At 57.5% G+C, this 25,402-nt stretch overlaps 1 protein-coding gene across 1 annotated transcript; it reads left to right on the top strand.

Annotated features, from left to right (window-relative positions):
- Positions 1–8,596: 8,596 nt before the first annotated feature.
- ARHGEF5 (Rho guanine nucleotide exchange factor 5) lies at positions 8,597–23,924 on the top strand (the record flags this gene model as incomplete). Its single annotated transcript, XM_084230698.1, has 14 exons — positions 8,597–11,552; positions 12,023–12,074; positions 12,421–12,479; positions 12,661–12,914; positions 15,841–16,001; positions 16,459–16,611; positions 16,913–17,042; positions 17,286–17,360; positions 17,778–17,867; positions 18,822–18,979; positions 19,549–19,710; positions 21,078–21,148; positions 22,975–23,079; positions 23,767–23,924. 14 exons carry the CDS (start codon positions 8,597–8,599, stop codon positions 23,922–23,924), a joined length of 4,584 nt encoding a protein of 1,527 aa, XP_084086824.1.
- Positions 23,925–25,402: the final 1,478 nt, after the last annotated feature.

The following is a 25,402-nucleotide window of genomic DNA, read 5'->3' on the forward strand; positions in this document are numbered from 1 at the left end:
CCCCACTGCTTCACACCCTACATGGCAGCTCAGAATAGGCTGAAGGCTGCTGAACAATAGTTAACCCCTTGGGCTATTATGGCCAAAGTAGCACATTCTTTGAGCACAGAGATGCTTCAGGACTGTGTTGAAGAAAATATCATCCTGCCTTCTTTCTACTCTATCCCACAGCCCCGAGTACAGCCTGGTGAGCATGGGCAGCCAGGGTCAGTGCCGAGACCAGGGGGCACAGCTGTGGGAAATGGTCTGACATAGCAGCGTTTGGGATTATTGCACCCCCCAAACAAGAGAGCCCGCACGTCCATTAAGGTTCAGCTGGACGCTGAGCATTACGGAAGCCCCTGGAAAAATGAGTAGATTTCGGTGGGGGAGGGTAGGCCAACGTGAACATACCAAGAATCCCTGTTCCCTAAGTGTGTGTGTGTGTGTGTGTGTGTGTGCATGCACATATGTGCCATAGAACCTTTGGCATTCTTTGACATCTATGGAGAGGCATAAAGATATAGGCTTGGGGACTCCCTGGTGGCGCAGCGGTTGAGCGCTGGGCTGAGAAGCTGCCCGCAGCCTCTGCAGCGCCAGTTTGATCCCTGGCCCCTGGGTGAGGGTCCTACATGGCGCGCAGACCTCTCCTGCTGCCCGCTGCTCCCCTCAGCAGTGTACTTCGGTCCTTCTGCCTGCTCTGCTCCCCGCTCTGGCTCTGGTGGATTCTCTCACCTGCCCGTGCTTCTGACTGTACCCAGTGCTTGTATAAATAAATAAATAAATCTTTAAAAAAAAAAAAAGATATAGGCTTAGCCTCAGACACCAAGAGAGTCCCTGAAATATCCAGAAAACACACACACACACACACACATCAGGGCTTCTGGGGAGAATATAAATCAACACAAACCCTGAGCTATATAATCACTCTAAAGTGAGCTACAGAAATACAGAAGTAAACAAATAATGCATGACACAGACGAGCCGTGTGGGCACGCAGATCCCAGGCGGTAAAGAGTGAGAGACAGTCTCCCAGGGGAGAGAGAGAAGAAGAGGGTGGGAGGTAAAGCAAGAGGAGAGAAGGGAGGGGGGCGGAGGGAGGGGACAGGACAGGACAGGACAGGACAGGACAGGACAGGACAGGAGAGAGGTAGCAGGTCACATATAGGGAGAGGCAGGTAGTCATCAAGGAAGAAAAATTAACACTGAGTCCTTAAGATAGAGGTGCTTATGGGCAAACACAGAGATTCAGATATTCAGAGACAGACAAGCTGAAAGATGGAAGGCCAGCGGAAGGTAGAAGATGAGCAGGCTCATGGGCCTCCCTGGTGGCGCAAGGGGTTAAGGTGCAACCTATGACACTGTCCGTAGCCTCTGCAGCACGAGTCTGATCCCCCGGCCGGCCAGGGAGAAACCCACATGGCGCAGCAGACCTCTCCTGCCTCGCCCGCTGCTCCCCTCAGCAATGTACTTCAGTCAGTCGGCCTGTTCTTTTTTTTTTTTTTTTTTAAGATTTATTTATTTATTCATTTATTTATTTATTTACACAAGCACTGGGTATAGTCAGAAGCGCGGGAGGGTGAGAGAATTCACCAGAGCCAGAGCGGGGAGCAGAGCAGGCAGAAGGACCGAAGTACACTGCTGAGGGGAGCAGCGGGCGGCAGGAGAGGTCTGCGCGCCATGCGGGACCCTCCTCCCGAGGCCGGGGAGCAGCCGGGGATCGAACCGGCGCAGCAGAGGCTGCGGGCAGCTTCGCAACCCAGCGCTCAACCGCTGAGCCACCGGGGAGGCCCCCATATGCCTGTTCTGCTCCCCACTCTGTCTCTGGGCCCTCTCACCCCCCCTCCATACACCTCTGGCCTGTACCCCAGCTCTAGTATGCATAAATAAATAAATTTTGGGGCCTCCCCGGTGGCGCAGCGGTTGAGCGCTGGGTTGCGAAGCTGCCCGCAGCCTCTGCAGCGCCAGTTCGATCCCCAGCTACTCCCCGGCCACCGGAGGAGGGTCCCACATGGCGCGCAGACCTCTCCTGCCGCCCGCTGCTCCCCTCAGCAGTGTACTTCGGTCCTTCTGCCTGCTCTGCTCCCCGCTCTGGCTCTGGTGAATTCTGACCCTCCCATGCTTCTGACTGTACCCAGTGCTTGTATAAATAAATAAATAAATAAATAAATAAATCTTTTTTAAAAAAAAAAAGATGAGCAGGCTCAGAGTCTGGCTCACGCGGCTCACCTGAACAAGTCAGCCTGCCTCACCTCTGCATTGAAAGCAAGACAGTGCCTTGGCAGGAATGGTGGGGTGTCTCCAGCCAGTGGGCACCACGGGTCATTTTGGTCATCACAGCCTTTACTTCCCCACGGCCCCCCACAGCAACACCCTGCTCTGTCTTCTCCACCTGAGAACCCATCTTTCATAGTTACCTTCCGTGTTTACTTGTAGCTCAGATTTACGTTGGGCTTGTTTTTATTTATTTATTTTATTTTTTCCAAAGATTTATTTATGCATACAAGAGCTGGGGTACAGGCCACAGGTGCGGGGGGTGAGAGGATCCACCAGAGACAGAGTGGGGAGCAGAACAGGCAGACTGACTGAAATACTCTGCTGAGGGGAGCAGCGGGGAGACAGGAGAGGACTGCTTTGCCATGTGGGTAGCTCCCTGGCCGGGGCTCGAACTCGTGCTGCGGAGGCTGCAGCCGGCTCCACAGGGCTGTGCTCAACCCCTTGCGCCACCCGGGAGGCCCCGTTGCCTTTTTAACAGCAGGCGCCAGTGGATTGTAAATGTCCTTCACGGTGGCGCCCGCGGTCGCGGCCGCGCTGGTCAGCGCCCCGGGGTGCACGGACGCGCGGGGGCGGGGGGCGCACCTGCAGGCTCCGCGGGACCCCCGGGAGGCCGGGGCGCAGGGCCAGAGCCCCCGAGCAGGAGCCGGGAGCAGCTTCTCCGGCGGGCTGTCGAGGCGTCGCCGCTGAAAACGAAAACACGTGTCCCCGAGACCAGGGGCGCAGGACGCCGGGGGACCCGGGGCTCGCCGGCCCGGGAGGCGCCCCGCGGCCTCGTCCCGCCCCCGGAGCCGGGCGGGCCGGGCCAGGTGCGCCCCGCGCTCGCGCCGGGCCGCGGCAGCCAATGGGGCGCGGGGGCGGGCGCCCCGCCCCGGGAAGGTGTGTCCGCGGCGTCCACACCTGCACCTCCCGGGCGCGCCTCCCCCGCCGGGCGGCTGGGCGGGCGCGGGCGGGGCGCGGGCCGGGGCCGGGGCCTGCGCGGGGACGGCCGGCGGCGCCCGCAGCGACCCGCGGGGACGTCGGCCAGACGGCATGTGACGCCCAGGTGGGTCCCCCGCCCCCCGCGCCCCGCGCCGCGGCGCGCGCCCCCGGGAGGAGGGTCCGGGCGGGCTGGGCCGGGCCGCGGCTCGCGCGGGACCTGGCGGGCGGCGTCCGGGGACCGGCTCCGGAAATGGGGGGCAGGGCCGGGAGCAGAACTCGGGGTGACCGCCGCGTCCCCGGCACGGGAGGAGGAGGAAGCGGGGGGAAGGCTCTTGGCTGGAAACTGGCTTCCGGCCGGTGCCCGCCTGGGAACTGGGCACCCTGCCCCGAGGCTGCCCGGCCCATCGCCCGGGCCTTTCTTCAGAGTCGGGCGCGGGCAGAGCGGAGCCCCGAGTGTGCATGACCCTTCGGGGGCCTCGTCCCGCCTGGACGTGTTTTATTGTCTCCCTTCCCTGCACCAGGCCCGGGCCTGCCTTCATTTACCTTCCCGTCCATTTCCAGGCTGGGGTGTCTCGGTGCGCACCCCTCCCTGCCGGCCGAGGCACCAGGCCTGTCCTGTGCGCCTGTCGCCTGCCCTGCCCAGGCTCCCAGGGTGGAGGGCACCTCCCAGGGGCGCTCATCCCAAGGGACTTCTGAGAGCTGAGAGGGCCTTGGAGCCCTGGGGGTGCAGCTGGGTGGGTGCTGCAATGCGACTTCCAGCTCGTTCTGAGCATCAGCGCTGGCCTGGGCAGCTGTCCGAGCCCACTGCAGGGGGCAGCTCCCAGGCCCGCCCCTTCCTGGATCTTGGGTCCTCAAGACAGCTTTACTGCCTGCGAGTGGACTCTGGCCAGGACTCGTGTCAGACGGAGGGTGTGTCAGGCATGGGCGAGAGGGTGGCTTTCTTTTCCAGCTTCTCTCTTGGGTGCCCCTGTTGCATCCCAGGCTAGTGTCCACTTTCTCAGTCTTCAGTTTTTTTCTGCATCTGGAGGGTGAGGAACCTCGTAGTTCCTCCACACACGGGGATCATTTGTTAACCTCTCTGTGGTCCTGAAACTGAAGCCATGCTCATGAAGGAGGCCCTGGGGTGGGCTCATGGGAGAATGTGGGGTGTCCACTTTGAGTGAGGAAGTCCTGTAGGAAGCGTGTTTGTCATTATCCTCGTGGGGAGGAGTGTGGACAGGGGCAGGCAACGGAATCCCTTTCATCAGGGGGATGCAGTGAGGTTGAGTCAAGGTCCTCATGTACGAGGTCCAGTCTGTGGATGGCCATGACATGGCCCGTCTGCGGTTGCCTGTGGACACACAAAGCAGGCATGTGTGGACTGGACAAGAACATGTCCTTCGGGGTGTCAGTGTGGTCAGTCACTAGTACGGTGGACAAGAGCAGGGTCACTCCTAAGGTTGAGCCGGAGCAGTGCTCAAGTGGTGTAGACTGAAACAGGTAACTGAGAGCATCTGGAGCAGACAGGTGAGTCATTCTCTGTGTCTGTGGACTGAGCAGGAGCCGGTCATTTGTAGTGTCTGCAAGGTGGACCAGAGCAAAGTCACCCTCAGGTTCTCTGTTAAGGACACCAGCAGGTCATCACCCTCACCTTATCTGCGCAGAGGGTAGCAGGCCACAGGTGGGCTGCTGGCATGTGGATCAGCAACGCTATGAGTGGCGGTCTCTGCAGCCAGCTGTGATGATGTGTGATTTTCAGGCTTTAAGGACAAGATCAGAAATGGTTATTCCAGCTTTCACTAGCACGGTGTGACTTTCCTCGAGTGGATAAAACCCAGGTCTTTGCAGCTACTGGTGTGGAAAGCGATTCCTATTTTGATGTCTTTGTAGCATTGTGGCGAGTGTCAGACAGCGAATAAAGGCACACATCTGCAATGATCTTATTTTCTAAATGAAAGTGAAAATGTGTCTGTTGATTTGGGAAGGACCTTGATGAGGTGAGCAGCGATAGAGATGACGTGGTGGAAATGTGGACGTACCATGAGCTCAAGAATATTCAGTCATTTGTGCTGTAAGAGTATTTGAAACTGACACAGCTAGAAAACCCCAGAAGCATGGTCCTCAAACACACGCCACCTGCCGTGGTCCAGAGGCTGTCCATCTGGTGACCAGAAGGGACAAGAGCTCCTGTGTCGGGACCTTCCACGGGTGTCACTGAGCTGTCACAGCCCATGTTTGTGGGGTGACTTGGAGCTTTCTCTGGAAAGAGGCTGCATATGGGCAGATCAGCTTCTGCACGGCTGGTCTGAAGCAGATCATTGTGACGCCCCGTGTCTGCCTGTGCTCAGAGGACTAGTGAGGCCTCTCCCAGTGGAGAGCAAGGTGGGTGGACACTCACCACGCAGGATCCCTCTTCTGGTGCTTTATGTGAGGGAGGCCTTGTCTTAAAGCCTTGCTTTAGCTGCGTCATGTTCTAGGTCTGTAATGCCTGGTTGTGATCAGATTACCAAGACCAGGCAAGTCAGGGAAATGAGACCGAGCAGGTGGCCACAGGATCCCCAAGTGGATCCGGGCAGCGTGGGAATTCGTGGTAACGGGGCGCAGGGGATGGACGCGCAGTGTATCCCTGGAGTGGAGCTGCAGGTGTCCGCAGGCCACACCGCTCTAGGTCCAGCCTGACAGTCGCAGCATCGGACATGTGCAGAGGCGGCCGAGGGCAGGGCAGCACCAAGGGTATAAAACGCAGGCAGTGCAGAGGTAGGTGAGGGGAGACCATGACTTAGCCCCCTGTCTCCCTAGGCAGGTGGGAGCCAAGTTTCAGAGAGGGCGCATGGTGAGAGGATATTATGCACTGCGTGGCAGGGAGAGGAGGGTCACATCACTGTGTGCTCCACATGACTCCAGTGTTTTGTCCTTGGGACAAGTGGCAGGGATCGCATCATGCACTGTCACTTAACCGGAAAGGCGTAGCAGGCGTGCCGACGGGAGGCACGGCGCTTTGCCCCACATAGATGCTATCTGTGTCGGGGGGGTGGCCAGTACCTTGTCACTACTCTATCTTCTGTGGGGTGACTGAGGACCTGCCTGTTTAGTAATGTCAGGCTCCATTGCGCAGAGACTGCAAGGGCGGCTCTGTGTGTGTGTGTGTGTGTGTGTGCACGCACTTCAGGCGTGTGTGTCAGCTCAGCCAGGCAGGTATTTTGGACCATGGGCTTCCACTCTTCAGCCTGGACCAGAAAGGAAGGTGCAGGCCCAGGGGCTGCTGTGGGTTCCACGGCCCTCGGGTCTCCCCTGGGCCGGGACCTGCCAGCTCTCTTACAACTGGGCTTCTGGTTGCTTCGAGTAGACTTCAAGACAAGCTGGTTTGAGTTCCCCTGCGCTGTTGGCTTAGGAAGTCAGAGCACGCGTCTCAGTTATCTGAGCCTCAGTGTCCCTCCTCTGTAAGTGACGCTGTTTTCTGCCTGTCTCTTTCTGGCTCTTAAATCCTCCATGTCGCTCTTATCCTTTCTCGCTCTCTCAAGTCGCCGATCATTGCAACAGCAGCCAGTGCTATGGCCCTGAAAGCCGGCGGTGGCCATCTTTATGGCATCTAATTTAATCTTTGCTAGAACTCCCTGCCAAGGAGGCATGTTACCCCCTTCTCGAAGATAAGGAAACGGATGTTCAAATAAGTTCAAATGATTTCTGCGACTATCTGAAGACTGGCAAGGTGCCATCTTCTCTCCGCCTTCTTTTCCTCTTCCTGCCAGAAACCTCTGTTGAGGACCAGCTGGGCCTCAGGCGAGAGGAGCAGGTGGCTAACGGGCAGAGTCTGAGCCATCTGAGGCTCCAGGTCTGCCAAGACGGTGGCTGAGGAGAGCTGCAGGCCGGAGCCAACCGTGCGGGCAGAGAGAAGCTCGGCTGAGGTGGGGGTCAGCGGGCCTGGGCGACTGACTGGATATGGGGGGCATGGACCAGGAGGGAGCGTTTCCTTCTGTACTGGAAACATCTGTCGCAGACTCAGTGTGGCAGGTGGTGCTGAGGTGCAGACACCTGAGCGAGACAGATGAAGGTCACTCCTTGTGTTTGAGATCAATCAAAACACACCCATGATTTTATGATGATCGTATAAATGCTCCCCAACAAAGGAGGCTACACAGAGGGCTGCATAAAGAGCTAGAGACTGGAACAGGTGAAGTGATGAATCCAGAATGCAGCCTCACATACCAAGAGAGGGGGGGTCCACAGGTTACACAACACAGGGAGCCCCCAAAATAAGTGCCTTGGAGCCTCCCCTGAAACTTAGCGACATTAGGATTGTGGGGTGTGGGGGGAGCATCCTGGGGGCCTTGACGCTTGGTCAGGGGGAGGTGAGATGTGAGGCCAGGAGGGCAGCAGTGTGGACAGTCCCCTCCCCCTCGACGGGGGAGCCCTGGGCGGCCTGTGTCCTGGTGGGGTGCTCCAACGGAGAAGGGAGAGGCATAAGGTGTGAGGAGGCAGAGCCCCTCACCCGGGAGAAAGAGCAACAGAGAGGGAAATGCAGCCCCCTCTGAACGACAAGAAATGGAGCCTCTTCCCTGGCTCCCCGACTCTGCAGGGCCGATGAGGCATTCGGGTGCAGGGAGCAGGGAGCTGGGTGGGTCCGATTTTGAGATTATTGACAAGAGTTCTCAAGGCTGACTAGAGGTGGGGAGAGGATGGTAATGAGTCGCGGCCCAGTGGCAGTGGGTGAACGTTCAATCCGGTAAGTTTAGTTCGCAGAAGTGGGTGACCTTTGTATCTGCTGCATTCCAATCTTACAAATCTAGTTATTCCACTTTGCAGCAGCCGCCTCTCGAGCTGGCAATGCTGGTTGCCGTGCTCTGCTGGACTCCTCGGGAAATGAGGTGTCAAAGGCACACCCTGGAGGACAAGGCCTGAGACGTGGGCCACAAGTGGCCCCACCGACTTGGGTCCTCTGACAGCAGCTCAGGAGGAAGAGCCCCACGCAGACGCTGCTCTGTGGGCTCTCGGGCCGAGGGCGTGTCACTCGGTGCCTCCAGCCTGTGGGGCTGAGTCACTGCTGATGCCCAGGGAGTAGACGGGAAAGACGGGAGATGACCTAACTCCGTCGGGGAGTAATGACCACTGGGAGCGCTCGGGCCTCTCCAGCAACGGTCTCGGGCTCTCATTGAATCATTTATTATCCGTCTCCTTCCCGAGACTGCAGGCTCCGTGAGGAAAGGTCTGTGTCTCGTGCCCTCCCTGATGTCCTGCATTTAGAAAGGGTCACCCGGGAAATAGTCACTACATGAATAAATGACAAGTTTTGGGGAGACTGGAGCTGAGTCCCTTTTGTCTCTAAGAGTGAGTCTCCATGGAGCCCAGAAACGTCTCCCCTGACCCTGTGTGGTCCGTCCCTCTGTCGGGCGCGACCAGAGAGGGCCTAGAACTCCGTCTCTTGTTCCTGTAGGATTCCGGCCTGATGGAGGCTGAGGAGCCGCCCCGCGGAGCCTCTCCTCCCGTCTCTGTTGCGGCGGAGTTCACTGTCCACCCTGCAGCTCTCGGGAGAAGCGACCCGATGCCCGCCTTGGGGCCCGAAGCTGAGGAAGGCCTGGACCCAGACCCTGCGTGGGCCGAGGGCTGTGGGCTCCTGGAGACCCAGCGGGGGGCTCGCTGCCAGGCACCCGAGAGCATGTCCTCTCCCCCCCGAGAAGCCTCTGCGCACGTGCACAGCCGGGAAGACCTCGTGGCTGAGGCCCGGGACTCCGCCGAGGACCCGGCCAGTGGACGGACAAGGACGCCAGTTTCCCCAGGGCCCTGGGCCTGCCCTGGCCAGTGCAAACCACTGGACACCCCAGTATCCAGTGAACTGGGCAGCAAAGTGGAATCTAGACCAGAACTAACCTCTCGGACTTTGGGAACTGGACAAGCCAGAGAGGAGGAGGAAACTTCTCCCGCCGCGTCTGCCCAGACCGGACTTGGGCCTTCCTGTGAAGAGCGCCCCGCGGAGACCTGCCAGCCCCGGGGCTCTAGAAGTAGATGTGTGGGGCCAGGGGTGGGGGCGCAGGAAAGTCGGGGGCCAGAGGAGCTTGTGGATCCCTGGGAGCCCCGAGTGCTGCACGAGCAGGGACCCAAGGAAGCAGAGCCTCAGGGGGAAGGAGCTGCGGGCATGGGAGTTGGCTCAGATGGGCTCCTCGGGGGGCCAGAGCACGTGGGGGAGCAGCTCAGTGGTCCAGAGGGTGCACAGGGACAGAGCCAGAGGCAGGCAGGACCAAGTGAGGCACTGCTCGCAAAGCAAGGAGAAAGGGAGAAGCTTATGGGGGAACTGGGAGGTCTGGATCAGGGGGAGTCGGCCCAGGCCGGTATAGAGAGGAGGACCCAGGGCCAGGGAGAAGCAAAACTGGGGGAACAGAGGAGGGGCACCTGGGGGGCACCAGAAGAGAGTACGGTGCCTGCGCAGCAAGGGGAGATTCAAAGCTTAGTGAAGAAGCCAGAGAGAGTAACTGGGGAGCAAGAAGGGGGTCAGAGTGGGAAAGAGAGAGCAGTGGGCGGGCAGGAGGAGGTGAGGTGGCGTGAGGAGGAACCTGAGGATGGGCTTGGGGGTGCCCTGCAGGCAGTGGGCGGAGGACTGGGCCCTGAAGAGGGGGACGAGCAGGATGGCCCTTCTGCACTGGCCCTGGGGGCCCCTACAGTCTCTCCTCCCTCCGTGCCCGGGAGCCCCAGGACTCAGTCTAGGGCTGAGGAGGGGTCCCGGGGAGCTCTGCCGTCTGCACTGGAGCCTGTGAGATGGTCCTGGCCCATGTCCTCAGCTACTTCCTTCCCTGCTGGGGGGTCCCCTGGCCAAGAAACAGCGTGGGACAGCCAGCCAGGGGCGTCTGAGCGGGGGAGGGGGACAGAGGTGGCCCTGGCAGGTATGTCTGTGACTTCCCCACGGACACCAGACTCAGCTCCTTCCAGCCCTGCTGACGTCTCCCCCAGCACATCTGCCAGTCCCCCGGTTGCTGTTCCAAGGACGAAGCCCGCTCTCGACGCTGTGTGTTCTCCAGAAACCTCCAGAGCCTCTCCGGAGCCCCCTGTCACCCTCCATGGCTTGCCCCCTGCAGAGACCCCCCTGGACCCACAAGCCAGCCCCCCCTGGGCCACCCAGCACCTGAGGAGCAACTCCTTCCCCGGTTCTCACAGGACAGAGCTGACCCCGGCCCTCGCGGGAACCTCCCTCTCTGCCTCCCACTCCCAGCTGCCCCAGGGGCTGCCCCCCAGGAGGAACTGCAGTTTCATTCCAGAACCCCCTGGTCCGCTCTCCACTCTGGGGCAGGATTCTCCAGACTTCTCAGGTGCAGACAGACCCAGGAGACTCCCCAGCAGCCACTGCAGGGGCTCCCCACACAGTGAAGCCTTTGAGCCCAGTTCTCCTGCCTGTGCCTCGTCCCCCCACCTCGGCTCCACAGACTTGAGGCTCTGTGAACCCGCGCCCCCTCCTCCCCTGGAGAAGAGGCAGGCGCAGCCCCCCGCCGTGGAGAGAGCCGGACCTTGCACAGAGGCTCCCGCGCTCAAGCGGCAGCAACTTCCTCCTCCCTTGGCCCTGGCCCTGGAGCTCGATGGCCCTGGCTCCGGAGCCCAGTGCCCCCCTCAGCTCCCCAGCGCCCCTGCAGCGAGGCAGCTCCGACCTCTGCCCCCGACCCCCGACACCCCCCAGCGCCCTCGGACCTCTTCCGCCCCCAGGCTGCTCTACAACAAGCCGCTGCCCCCCGCTCCTGACTGCTCCCGGCCTCACTGCTCCCCGTCTTCAGGCAGCCCAAGGACCTACAGGCCGCTGCCCCCCGTCCCCATCGTGGACCCTTCCTCCGAGCCACCCCCGCTGCCCCCAAAGACCAGGGGGAGGAGCCTGGGAGGACTCGGCAGTTCAGGGGGTCACGCTGGGCCTTGGCCTGTGTGTCAGGACTGGACAGCCTCAGCCCCCGCCCCAGCGGGGCGCACGTCCTGGCCCCCCGCCTCGGCCAGGTCCACGGACTCACTGGCGCCCGCTGGCAGGAGTCAGAGTGAAGCGTCCGCCGGCCTGGCCTTCAGCAACGTCACCAACTTTTTGGGTCCCTCCTCCCCAACTAGCCCCTGGACTGGGGGCCTTCAGGGACCTGCCCATGACCCGGGGCCGCCGGAGGAGCTGACGGTCCCTGCCAGGGGGTCTCTGAGGAGAACAGCCCCCCAGGAAGGCACCAACGGCCTGAGGAAGACCGGACTAGACCAGGCGAGGCCTCCGGAGAAGCCCAGTCACCCCCAGCTGGAGAAGGCGTCCAGCTGGCCCCACAGGCGGGAGCCGGGGAGACCGCGGGACGGCAGCCGGGGACAGGCCGCCGCCCCTGGCGAGGGGTCCGGCAAGCTCAAGGGCTGGAGCCGGCAGGGCCTGCGCAGACCGTCCATCTTGCCGGAGGGCACTTCAGGTAGGCGAGACAGTCCTGGTGATGCCCCGGCCAGACCCGCCTTCCCTGCCTCTCCCCGTCCCTGGCCCCAGGTCCCTGCAGCCCCTCTGCTGGCTCCCCCTCCACTCACCCCAACCCAGGCTGGGGGGCCTGTCTGCGCCCACCTCAGCTGCTCGCTGTGGCCCATCTGTCACCGCCCAGGGTGCTCTTGTGATTTGTACGAGTCCTCGGGATTGCTCTAAACCACCCCCCCCCCACTTAGCAGAACCTGCTTGAGCCCCCCCGGGAGTGGAGAAGGTGGGGCCCTTGTGTCCAGTCCCATCCGACACAGAGACACAGGTGTTAGGGTCCCCAGAGGCTTTGCCTTTGGGGCCTCCTTCCCTCACAGAAGCCCGTGGAGGCCTTTTATCCCCCACGGCGCCCAGCTGCCTGCAGCCACCTCCTTCCTCTCTAAACCCCGGTGCTTTCGCCCACGCCCATGTCGCACACAGGAGGTGCAGCCACGGAGAAGCCCCCCGCCTCTTCCGACGCCATTGTCTTCCGGTGAGTCCCTCTGTCCCTGGGGGTCTGACGCTTGTCTTTGGGTGCTGAGCTGGCCGCTGGCGGACCTGGGCAGCTGGGCGGGGAGGGGGCAGGACAGACACCAGGACCCCGGAGTAGGGACAACTTTTGTCTACCCGGTCCTGCCAGCTGAGTCCACATCACCTGCCTGACGCCCATGAGCTGAGCCCCTGAGCCGGCGCCCACCTGCCCAGGGGTGGGTCTGGTCATGACCTGGCCCTGGCTTCCCGGCCCCGTCCCGGGGGCTGGAGACTTCATCATTTAGCGCACCCAGGGGTCGTCTCTGGCAATGGCCAGCAAGCTCCCCAGAGCCCTTCCCGCCTCACAGGGAGAAGAAGCCCAAGGAGGTGAAGGCTGGCTTTTCAAGACGCTCGAGGCTCATCAACTGTGAGTACCTGCGGGCAGCCCTGAGGTGCCCGTGGACCCCGCCCGAGGCTGGAGGGGCCCCTGGCATCCCCAGTGGGGTGGTGTCCACAGGGGAGCCAGAAGCCGCTGGAGGGGTGTTTCCGGACCTCAGCTCACCATCACTGCCCCCTAACTCTCCCCCCTCCGCTTCTGCACCCCACAGCCCAGCCGCTGTACCAGGAATACAGCGACCTGTTTCTGAACAAGGCGATTCAGAGCCAGAAGCGGCTGGACAGCATAGCGGAGTCATCGGGGCCCGCCTCCCCCCGCCAACCCCGGAAGACCCTGGTCTCCTCCGAGTCCTACGTGCAGCGCCTGTCCATGGCCTCCAGCGTCTCCCTGTGGCAGGAGATCCCCTTGGTGCGCAACAGCGCCGTGCTGCTCTCCATGACCCACGGGGACCAGAAGCTGCAAGAGGTACCAGCGGGCAGAGCGGGGGTGGGCATGGGGCAGAGCGGGTGCAGGTCTCGTTCGCTGGCATCCTGTGCCTGCTCGCCACTGTCGCGGCAGCTGCCCCTGGACGCACACGGGTGCTCACCAGACGGGCTGGTTTAGGTGGTTTTCTGAATGCACCACTGTCCCTCCTCTCCAAGGCCAAGTGCGCGGGCCAGTCGCTCCCACTGGCTATTGGTTTGGGCTCCAACAAAGCAACCGTGTCTCTGAATTTGCTGGGATGGTGTTAACCCACCGCTGCTGCTTCAGTGTCACTCTTCAACCGGGAGCGCAGGCTGCGCTGAAGCCATCCTCGTCAAACAAAGCACATGCAGGGCCTTCTTGTTGGGCCCCTTGCCAGGTCCCCCTGGCAGCTGACCTGTGGTCCCCTGGACTCACAGACCATGCAGTGACACTTAGTCTCTGCGGTATCCTGCGAATAGCCAGGCTGGAGTGGAAGCTGTTGGTCTGATGTTGATACTATTATAGATTTTACATGGAGAACGTCTCTTCATAATCAGTCTGAAGATGGGTTAGAAACCTTCCCAGGAAGCCAGCATGGCAGCGTGGACAGGCAGCGTGGACAGGCAGCGTGGACAGGCAGTGTAGACTAGTGTTCCAGTTCCCGAAGCCTGGAGTAAAGCACAGGGTATCAAGCCCACTTCAGTGCTTGCCAACTATTTCCCTTTGGCCGTGTTCCTTGATCTCTCTCGGCCTCTCCTCGTGGGTGAGACTGGTTGCAAAGAGTTACTGGGAAAATCAAAAAAGATAAGTTCCAGGTTCCTAGTTCCTGGTACAGCGAAATCACTCAAAAGTATTTATGACCCGAGTTTGCATCCTGGCGTCAGCCTTTGCAGTGTCAGCCGTGTGATATGAGCCTCAGCCTTTGTCTCAAAGTGGAGAAAGGACACTTGCCTTGCAGGGCTGCGTGCAGTTTAAACAAAATGACCTAGTGCCACCTTTTAGCACAACACCCAGCACACCATGACTTATGCTCCCCCGTAGGATGCCGAGGAGTAAAATTTTGAACAGAAAGACGTGTGGAGAAGGTCTCATCAAATCAAACACAGATTGGTTCACATTTTAAGGATTTATTTTTTATTTGTTTTTGCTTACAAGAACTGGGGTGTAGGCCAGAGGTGTGAGGAGTGAGAGGATTCACCAGAGACAGAGCAGGGAACAGAACAGATGGAAATCCACTGCTGAGGGGAGCAGCGGGGAGACAGGGGAGGTCTGCTGTGCCATGTGGGTAGCTCCCTGGCCGGGGATCGAACTTGTGTTGCAGAGGCTGCAGATAGTTTCATAGTGCTGAGACTTAGCCCCTTGTACCACCGGGAGGCCCTGGTTCGCATTTTAAAGTATATGAAGGGATATTTACAAAATCACCGATCTGTGCTTGTTGATGGACCAAACGGTGGGAGATGTCGTGAACCCCAATACCTGCAGATTGGGACCTGACCCTCCGGGCCTCACGTTTCTGAGATGGCGGTCTCCTCACGTCTTCCACGCATCTGCTCCTGTCATACAATGGCACTTCTGGCACCTGCGTTTTTATTTTCAACTGTCACACCAGCGTTGTGAGGTTGGGTCACTGTTCCTACATGAAAAGACAAGAAAACCGAGGCTCAGCGAGGTTAAATGAGCCACCCAAGTCCTGGGGTCAGCGAGTGTTAGGGCAGGGCCTTGAGGAGCCCCCCACCCCGCTGTCCCCATTCAGTTTGGCAGCAGCAGGGGCCACTGGGCCATGTTTGCACAATTAAGTCCTCACCAAGGTGCACAGCCTTTCTCTCTTCTGGCCATGCACGGCCCTTGAAGCTGCGTGCTGGGGCAGAAAGCCCGCCCCGCCCAGCGAGAGGAGAGCGGCTGACTCACTCCTCCACCCCCGCCAGAACCCCCAGGCCCTCTGCTGTGAGCATTTCCATTAAACCACAATAGCTCCATCTCCTGCCTCCTTGCACTCCTGAAGCCCCAAATCACCTTCGTGCCCTAAACCCATTCACCGGTCAGAGACCCCATCCATCACCCTGTTACCCGGCTCAAATGAGGCAGGAGCTGCGGCCTCAGCTGCTCACTCAGCCCCTGTTTCTAGAAAATTACCAAGCGCTTCTGAATCTCTCAAATAACAATGACCCGGGCCCATCCCTGCGGTTGCTCAGGCCTCTTCTCACCTGGAATGACGACAAGTTTCCTGATGCTGCTGTCCCGCCTTCTCCTCTTCCTGTGTCCTCTGAATGTCTTCATGAAAAACAAGTCTAACCAAGTCACTTCCCTCCAGAAAGACCTTGTTTTGTTTTCTCATTGTCTGAAGCGCAAACTCTCTCAGGCGCCTCCTCCCGGCGTCTCTCCCAGAGTCCTCTCCGGCCGCTACTTTAATACACTTGGCTCTAGAAATGCTCAGTTCGTTTAAGTTTCCTGAAAATGCCTTTCTCTTACGCCTTTGAGGTTTGTGTGTGTTTTCCCCCTGGGGTCAAATGCTTTTTTGTGCTCCCCCGAATAGCACGTACAGTTTGGGTGACTGTGAGCTCTGGGAGGGTCTGTCTTGCTGCACCTCTGAAACCTAATGCAGCGCCTGCCATCCAGCAGGGATGCAGTTTTTTAAATTAATCCTCCTCAGGCCTCCCTGGTGGCACAAGGGGTTAAGTCTCAGCACTATGAAGCTTTCCGCAGCCACTGCAGCATGAGTTCAATCCCCAGGCAGGGAGCTAACTCACATGGCACAGCAGACCTCTCCTGTCTCCCTGCTGCACCCCTCAGCACTGTATTTCAGTAGATCCACCTGTTCTGCTCCCCACTCTGTCTCTGGTGAATCCTCTCACCCACACACACACCTCCGGCCTGCACCCCAGCTCTTGCATGCATAAATAAATCTTTAAAAAAAAAAGAATGAATCCTCCTCTTCCCCATCCTCTAGGCCAAGTTCGAGCTGATCGTGTCGGAGGCCTCCTACCTGCGCAGCCTGCACATCGCGGTGGACCACTTCCAGCAGTCGACCCTGCTCCGGGCCACCATGACCACCCAGGACCACCAGTGGCTCTTCTCCCGGCTGCAGGACGTGCGTGACGTCAGCACCACGTGAGGCTTCCTTCTCCCCCGCGCCACTCCCAGCCTCACCCCTTAGTCTGTAAACCTCTAGCTGGGTTTTCCCCCCGTCTGAACCGCTCTTGCTCTGACTCCCGGGGCTGACGGCGCATGGAGCAAAGGCTCACAGAGGGTGTGTGGATGGGCAGATGCGTTCACGGATCAATAAATGACGGAGGGAGCCTCCTGCATTAAGGGTTGAGTGTACCATGCGGTGGGGAGGGCGGGAAGATGAGGTGTAGGAAGCATCTAAATGTCGTACAGTGTGAACATGACCAAACGAGACCATCAGCAGGGTGGCTTTAGATAGGGGCCCACTCCTCGAAGGGCTCAGAGCAGCCAGTGGGGTCACTGAGTGGACAGCAGTCACCGGAGGGCCCAGCCGGGGCGGGTGGGCCAGCAGCTCCTGCGGGGCCCCTGGGCTCATGAGGTTTGTTCAAATGCTCTATAGGTTCCTTTCAGACCTGGAAGAGAACTTCGAGAACAACATCTTCACCTTCCAAGTGTGTGATGTCGTCCTGAACCACGCCCCCAACTTCCGCCGAGTCTACCAGCCTTACGTCACCAACCAGACCTATCAGGAACGCACCTTCCAGAAGCTGCTGTAAGAGCCGGGCCCCCCATTCAGACCCCACGAGGGCCCTGCAGGTGCCTTGCATCAAGCGATCTCAGTCCCCAGCCAGAGTCTGTCCCCAAAGCACGCGCCCCTGGGCGCACCTGTGAGCTCAGCCCTAACCCTCCTTCCAGATCAGAAGCCCTGGGCTGTCCCGTCCGGCCTTCTGTGCGGGGGTTCCGCCTTCCCAGCCCAGACAGCCAGGGAGCCTCCCCTCCCACCTACTCTGTGCTCCCCAGCCCCCCTCCAGTGCTCCTGCACCCCTCCTTACCCGAGGCTTGCTGCCCCGCAGGACCAGCAACAGCAGCTTCCGGGAGGTGCTGGAGAAGCTGGAGAGCGACCCCATCTGCCAGCGCCTTTCGCTCAAGTCCTTCCTGATCCTGCCCTTCCAGCGCATCACCCGGCTCAAACTGCTGCTGCAGGTTCGTGCCCCCCGCCCCCCGCCCCGGCTTTCCCCTCACTCTCAGGCAGCCCCAGGTAAAAGCCTGCCCTTCTGCAGCTCTCCCCGCTCCGTGACCTTGAGCAGTGCCCGCCCCCCCGCCCCCCCCAGAAATGCCTGCTGCTGGCAGCTTGTGCCCAGCCTCCTCCATGAGCCCACCCAGCCCGCTCTCCCCCATGCCCATCCCTCCTTTCCATCTGGCTCCCCCCTGCTGTGTGTGCTCTAGAACATTCTGAAGAGAACGCAGCCTGGGTCTTCAGAGGAAGCAGAGGCCACGAAGGCACACCACGCCCTGGAGGAGGTAGGCAGCACCCCCAGCCCCAACCACCTCCCCAGCACCCCCCTCCTACCGCCACCGCGAGGTCACTGCTGCAGAAAGCACAGCCCCCTGCTAGTGGTTTTCTCACCCGCCTCCCTGCGTGCATCCAACCCCCCGTGGTCACACCCCACAATCTCTTCTCCCACACGGAGCACACTCCACCCCAAGGGGCGGTGCTCTCGCCACGCCAGGCTGAACCCCACTTCCCTGGGCCGGGAAGGTCCTCCCCAGCCACACTCAGTGTCCCAGGGTTTTGGAACTTCAGCCCGATGCCGCCTCCGCTCGGCCCCAGCCCTGCAGGAAGGAGAGAGGCCGTGGCCACCTCTGCAGGTTTCTCGCAGGGCAGGCCGCGGGCCAGGTGGCTAACCGAGCTCTCCCTCTCTCCCTGCCGCCGCCCAGCTGATCCGGGACTGCAATGCCAGCGTCCACACGATGCGCCGGATGGAGGAGCTCATCTACCTGAACCAAAAGATCGAGTTTGAGTGTAAGGTGAGCGGCCCTGGCCCCAGCCCGCACCGAGCCTCGAGCTCCCCGCGCACACCCTGGGGCTCCTGCTCACACCACCCATCTCGGACCTCATGCTGCACACCTCCCGTTCTGTACTATCTGGAGGGCGCCCGCTGTGTCCCTGATGGGAAGCAGGAGGCTCCCATCGGCACGTGTGTCTGGGGCGTGTGCCTGGACAGATGCTGGGGAAAGACAAGACATGAAGCCCCGTGGTCCCCTGAGGAGGAGATAGCGTGTGCCTCTGGGAACCGACGAGGGGGCTCCTGTGTCCAGATGTTTCGGGCTCCTGAACCCTCCAGGATTTCGTCAAGTGCCTACCCCAACCACAGCCACACACAGTTGATCCAAATAGGAATCCAAACTGTGCATCCCCATAAAAACTACAGCACGCTGCACACTTGGCTGTCAACTCAGGACAGAAAGAAAAGGGGGGACCCCTCAGCCACCTGTTAGCCGCAGCTCAGCACGCCCAGCTTTCCCCAGACTCCAGCTCCCTGTGGCCCCACCCGGCCCTCTTACTCCCACATCCGATTCCAGCCGATTCGTTCCTGTGTCTGTTTATAATCAAAGGGAGACAGTGTCGGGATGGCCCGGTCCTTTAGCTCCAATACCCACATCCCCCTGCAGCCCCCCGGGGCTCTCCCGTCTCTTCTGCAGTTCAGGCATTGAAGTCTGAGCTTTCCACGCAGTCGCTGTCCCGGGCCGGACAGTCAGCACCTTCCGTTTGTCTGAGCGCTGGGCACTGTGTCCCCGACCTGCAGATGCAGGCCTCAGGCGTTCGGAGGGAAATGGAGCGAGAGGGCGGGCCAGGAGGAGGTGCAGGAGACAACTGTGCGCCGGTGCGGGAGGAAGACGCGGGGCGGTTGAGGCCGGCAGGCTGGAGGAGCCGCCACTCGCCCTTCTTTGACGCCACCTCCCCCCGTCCCCCCACTCTAGATATTCCCGCTCATTTCTCAGTCGCGCTGGCTGGTGAAGAGCGGGGAGCTGACAGCCCTCGAGTTCAGTGTCTTGCCAGGACAGCGGAGGAAGCTGAGCACGCGCCCCATCTACCTGCATCTCTTCAATGACTACCTGCTGCTGTCTCGGCCCCGAGAGTCAGTGACTTTAACGGGAGGCCAGAGGGGGGGCCCGGCAGGGACAGAGCGCGGTCCTGTTCCTGCAGGACCTTCCTGGTGCTCAACCTGGGGGTGGGGGGCGGTCTAGGTCGGCGCCCAGAGGAGCAGAAGAGAAGGTCCAAAGCGAAAAAGGCGATCCCAATCCATTGTGGCAGGAGCTTATATGGCAGGACCTGTCTTGTGTTACAAACAAAGAGCAAAATGTGGCCAATTAGCTCGTCACGTTCTCAAATCAGTGAGCTTGGCCCAGGTTCAGCCTGCGAGCCACTTCCAGAGCCGAGCTCCTGACCCGAGGGCCTTAGGAAATCTGTTTGATGCCATGTCTTCAACGCATGCTGGGCCCATGGCTGCCTTCTAGAGGGGCGGCTTGCCACAATGGTAGTAGGTTCGGGGCCTCTGGGGTTTCTCCCCTGGGAGGAAGTCAGTGCTGCTTTGTGGTTTTTATGAGAATTGCAGGGGCAGATGCTAAGGATTTTAAACCCAAAGGGATGGGGGTGGAGGACGTGGGAAAACCCGAGTCCCGCGTTGAAAAGCACTGTCTTTGGCAGGAATAACCGCTTCCTGGTGTTCGACCACGCGCCCTTCTCCTCCGTGCGCGGGGAGAAGTGTGAGATGAAGCTGCACGGATCCCACAAGAACCTCTTCCGACTCTTCCTGCGACCCAACCCGCAGCGCTCCCAGGCCGAGTTCCTCTTCAGCACCGAGACGCAGTGAGATGGGGCTGGGAGAGGTTGGGGGGGGCTGGGGAGCACAGCCTGGCAGGAAGGGGTACCAAGCAGGAAACATGTCCAGAAAACAGCTGCGACACGTATGGCTCAAATAAATGCTGACTGGAGGGCCCCCTCCCACGGCGGGCAGGAGGCTGGGGCTGGGAGAGGGTGCACAGCGCCGCCAGGGCTGAGCGTCCGTTTTATACCCTGACGTCAAGGAGGACAGTCTGTGCGGCCCCAGGACGGAGGTGGACTGGTCAGGGGTGTGCACAGCTGATTGCAGTGCAGCAGGTCCCCTGGCTGCCGGGCACTCGTGTGGACAGCACCAGGGTCTTTAGCTTTCCTGCTCCCACCTTCCAACCAGTCCTGTGCTGAGCAGAATCTATAACATCGGGAGCTTTGACTTGCCTGTCTTTGAATAACAATAAATAATAATTATTGTACACATACGTACACTTCAGAGAATATTTAAAAAACACCTATAAAATCTGGCCCCCAATGGCTGCAGGAACGAACAGTTGCAAGCCTCTAGCCAGGATTGCTGCTGTCTTGATACCTCATGCTCTGAGGGTCTTCATGTGGCAAACGCTTTTCGGTTTTGAGCCTCAGAAGATCCTTCCAGGAGGCCCAACAGTGTCCGCCCTCATTTATGAAGCAAAGGGTTAGGACCGGGGTTTGTAAGTGAAATGTCGCCCAGCTCAAGTCATCAGATGCGGCAACTCATGTTCCTTTTAAGACGGTGTTGGGCACCGTCTTCCTGGGACAGTAATGGGGTCAGCTCTCAATTACACACGAGTATGAAGAGGCAGTGAGTAAGATAATGTAAAAATGTTCAGATAATTGCAGAATTAGATTTGGGCTATATTACCTGGCTGAAAAAGAAAAAAAAAAAATAAAGGTAGCTTAGTCTTCCTGATCTAATTAGGATTATAGAATAATTTCCATCGCAGATATTTGATTGAAGGCAGGTGGGCAGAGAAGTGTCAAGAATCACGCAGAAAGACAGAGGGGATCTAAATGAAGAGGAATATTTTGCTCAGCGCAGTCCCCCAGAAGGGAAATGCCTATATGTATAATTGACAGTTGACTTGATGCCCCCATTTGAAAGCCAGGAGACGCCTTGAGGAGGATGAGCTCCACACGGGGAGAAGTAGAGAGGGACGTGGCGTGTTAGCACAGAGCTCGAGAGCCTGGCATTTCCAACCAAGCGGAGTCCCGCTAACGTTTGCCCTTGATGTCATTGACGTAGACACGCTCGAACTAGACGAGTTCTTCCCATACTCACCTCTGTTTCCCGGCCCTTCCCCTGCCTTACCCACCCCAGAGCTGCAGCTGAAGCTCTGACTGTCCCTATTTTGTTTTCTCAGAAGTGAAAAGCTTCGCTGGATCTCAGCCTTGGCCAGGCCAAGAGAAGAATTGGACCTACTGGAGTGTTATGGTGAGCGGGGTCTAGCGGGAAGCATGGCAGCCTCAGAAATGTCCTTTGGAAGCAGAGTTCAGGCGTCTGGGTGGTAACTCTGGAGCCCTCTGCTCGTTACACTTGTTCAGAATTTCGGAGTGGAAGACAGGCCCCTGAGCGTCAGCACTGAGATGCAGTTGCTGAAAACTGCTCGTCCCCATGGCAATGCCTCTTCCCCCTCCATCCCCTACTTGGGCAGTAGCTGACTCTTTGAAAAGATGTGTCCCCTTAAGTCTATTGTGCTGTTATTTCGCCTTGATCTTACTGTATCAAAGATCTTGGGGAAGGAAGAGGAGAACGTAGGGCTGGAGTGGGAACTGCAGGGAGATAGAGCTACACGGTAGGTCTGTCCCAAACCCTCCTGTGCAAGATGACCTGATGCCACAATGCGTACCCCAGGTTTCCAGGTGCCCAAGGGAACCACAGGCACACCCTGTGCCAAGACCGGACTTGTGGGTCTCATACAAACCCTATAATTTTTCTCCAACAAGGATCCCCTCCAGAGGGGAACTGAATGCAAAGAAACACTGTGTCTTTGGTGACTCACAAGAGCAAATAAATACAAGGAAGCTTGGAAAAGGAAGTAGAAGGACGGGGCTATAAACTGGGTTCTGGTAACACGTCCACGTGTGACCATCTGCTGGGCTGCAGGTCCCCGGAGGGGATGCGGCGGCCGTGATTCTGCTTGGCTGTGATCTTGTGGTGGCAGAGGGGATGAACTCGAGAAAATGAAGGGCAGATAACAGCACCGTGTTTTGTCTGTTTTCTGAAGGAATCAGTGCAGTGTGGTGACAGAGACAGAGCAATCAGTCCACGCAGGATGGAAAGCTGTGGGTCAGGCCTGCTCCCAGGCTCCCTGTCTGGAGCTTCAAACCTTTGGAAATTTGGTTTCCAAGTTAGAGAGTCATGAAAATGTAGAAAATTCAGAATTTCCACAAAACTCATCTTAATCAGCCCAGCCATTTACAGAGGAGGAAACTGAAGCTAAAGGGGATTAAGTGCCTTGCTTAGGTCACACCTGGAAACTCACACCTGAAATTATGAGGAAAGGAAAAATGAGTCACAGACCCAAGATTTTACAATCCGCTCAGAGGGGCAGAAATATACATGAAGAAATAAACAGGGATAAATGCCGTGTCCTAGACGATCAGTTTATTTGTTTTTTTTAAAGATTTATTTATGCATACAAGAACTGGGGTACAGGCCAGAGGTGTGGGGGGTGAGAGGATTCACCAGAGACAGTGGGGAGCAGAGCAGGCAGATCTACTGAAATCCACTGCTGAGGGGAGCAGTAGGCGAGACAGGAGAGGTCTGCTGCGCCATGTGGGTAGCTCCCTGGCTGGCGGGGAATCGAACTTGTGCTGCAGTGGCTGTCGACAGCTTGATAGCACTGTCTTTAACTCCTGTGCCACCAGGAGGCCCCCCGACAATCATTTTTAAAGTTGTTCAATGCACTGAGGGCTCGAGTCATGGAAGCTTTGGGAGAGAAGCTGGATCTTCAGCTGAATCTCAAGTATTTGTAATGATGACTCAGCAGAGGTGGTCATGGTGGATTTCTCAACTCACCTTTCCTGGAAATATAGAATTTTTGATTCATGTAATTTCTGGTATTTCTATTTCCTTATCAACAACTATTTTGCTCCCTTGGCAAAAGTGAAGAGTTCTCAAGTTGTCTCTTTTATCTGCTTTCAACAGCCCAAAATTTTCTATCCCAGATCCTCCTCTCCTCCACCTGCAGTTCTTTCTCCATGTGCCAGTTCCCTTCCTCTCCTCTCCTCACCTCTTCACATTCTACTCTTCCAAAGAATCCCCCCAGGTGCAGTGCCTTCGAGCCTACAAACCCCGAGAGCATGATGAGTTGGCACTAGAGAAGGCGGACGTGGTCATGGTGACTCAGCAAAGCAACGATGGTAAGGAGAATCCACAGGAGTTGGCCAGACACTGGAGTGGGGGTGCTGTTGATGGACATGTTCATTCCCTGGGTAACAAGTAGCACAGTGGGTGGCTTAAAACACTGGCAGTGTGTCCTCTCATGGTCTGAAGGCCAGAAGTCCAAGACACACAAGGTTGGCAGGGCCATGCACTCCCAGAGCTCCTAGGAGAGGATCTGTCTTTGCTTCTTCCAGCTTCTGGTAGCCCTGAGTGTTTGGTGTCTTGTGACTGCATGACCCCTAATTTCTACCTCCATCTTCATGTGGCCATCTTCCGTGTGTGTGTGTGTGCGCACACACGCAAAGCCCCTCTTTGTGTAAAGTCACCTATTATATTGGATTAAGATGTCAAGGGTGACATCTTAATTTTACTGATTATATCTGCAAGTACCCTATCCTTTTGGGGGTATTTGGGGTTAGAATGTCAACGTATATTTTGGAGAAACCCAATTCACTCTCTAAGAGTTGAGAAGGCTCAGAAATAGACAGTTGTAGACTTTGCCGGACCCAGAGAAACCAGGGTTAGTGCATTGGGAGGTTGGAATCCCTGCTGGGGCTTCTCCTACCTATTCAGCATGAGGGGTCAGAAGTGTTTTGGGAAAGGAGGTCCAGGGGAAATTATTGTGAGTTTTTCCCATTTTTCTTCCTCCCATCCTGTGCCCATAGGTTGGCTGGAGGGCGTGAGACTCTCCGATGGGGAGCGAGGCTGGTTCCCTGTGCAACAAGTGGAGTTCATTTCCAACCAAGAGGTCTGTGCTCGGAACCTGAAGGAGGCCCAGAGAGTCAAGACTGCTAAACTACAGCTGGTGGAACAGAAGACCTAGCTAGCAATCTCCTGAGCTGAAGAATCAAATTCCATAAGGATTTGATTTTGGTGTCCTGAAAAACCAAGATGGCGCCTCAGAGAGAACTGGCCTCAGAACCCTCTAACAGAGGCCTTCTGTGACCCAAACCTAGAGTTTCTGAAAGCCCAAGGACAAAATCCAGCTCCCAGTCGCTAGTCCAGGCCTTTTTGTACCTGTACTTGGTGGGGGGACTTTGAAAGACTTTACACTGGACTCTGAGAAACTTTTCGCATAAGAAAAGGGACCAATGGGGCCTAAGTCAAGGAACTTCTTCTACTATCATATAGTACTTAAACATTCTCTGCTTCTAGAGTGCAGATTCAGAGCTGACCAGAATTTCCTTGATGGCCATAGGTAAAGAGAATCTGACTTCAATCCACTGGAGTTGTTTAAGGGGGATTAACACATCAGATGGGGTGGGGGTCGACTTTGGTGACCTCTAAGGTATCTTCCAGCCCTAGAGCTTTTCCATAATTATTGGTGTGAGGTCAGTGCATGCATCTCTGGGATCTATGTCTGTTGGTGGTGATGTGAGGACATCACGCTCTCACGCTAATAAATTTGGCACTTCAAGTGTTTTCTCCTGAGACTCCTTAGTACTCAGCAAGGTTCGGAACATGGAATTCCATAAGGATTTGATTTTGGTGTCCTGAAAAACCAAGATGGTGCCTCGGTGATGGCAGCTGTTGACTCCTGCTTTATGACTCCTGAGTGTTTGAGCATCTTTTCTGCTTGTTATGGTCTCAGAGGTTGCAAAGGGCATTAGAAGAAATTCAAAAGTGGTGACAATTCCACTCCAACCTTCTTTCTTGCTGGACCCATAAGTTAAAGTACAGGCTACTTTGGAAATCCTACTCCGGCTATTCATGACTTTGTATTCTGATATGAATTATTGTGAAGGTATCTTCTCAACTGTTTCACCATCTCTGTGAAAGGCAGCATGATGAAGTGGAAGAGTCCAGTTCAAGAGCCCTAAACTCCAGGCATCATATTGCCATGACTCAGCCTACTCATGTCTCAGCATTCTTAACGATAAAATGCAGGATAGAACAAAGTAACCTCCAAAGCCTTCCCCAGCTCTACAATGTATGGTTCTCTGTCTCCTTCCAGATTGCCTTTCTCAGTTGAAGAACATCACTCTATATACTTTTTTCTCATCTAGAGCTTTTTTTTGCAGCAATAGCTCAATCATCTTTTAAGTTGGGTGATTCTAGTCCTCCTCTGGACACTCTACTGCTTGAGTTTATCTTTAGAAGTGCTCAAAAGTAGAATTACATTGCAGCTTTGTACAAAGGTAAGCATAACACTATCAACTTGGACCTATGTCCAGTCAATGTGATAGTATCACTTTTGGTAGCACATTTTGTTTTCAATCCATCCTAAACATGCTAGCATGCTTAAAGTTCTTAAAAGTTTTCACTGTAGCAATTAAGATGGGACTAATATTTTATATGAAA

Source organism: Talpa europaea (assembly GCF_964194135.1).
Source record: "Talpa europaea genome assembly, chromosome: 3".
NCBI lineage: Eukaryota > Metazoa > Chordata > Mammalia > Eulipotyphla > Talpidae > Talpa > Talpa europaea.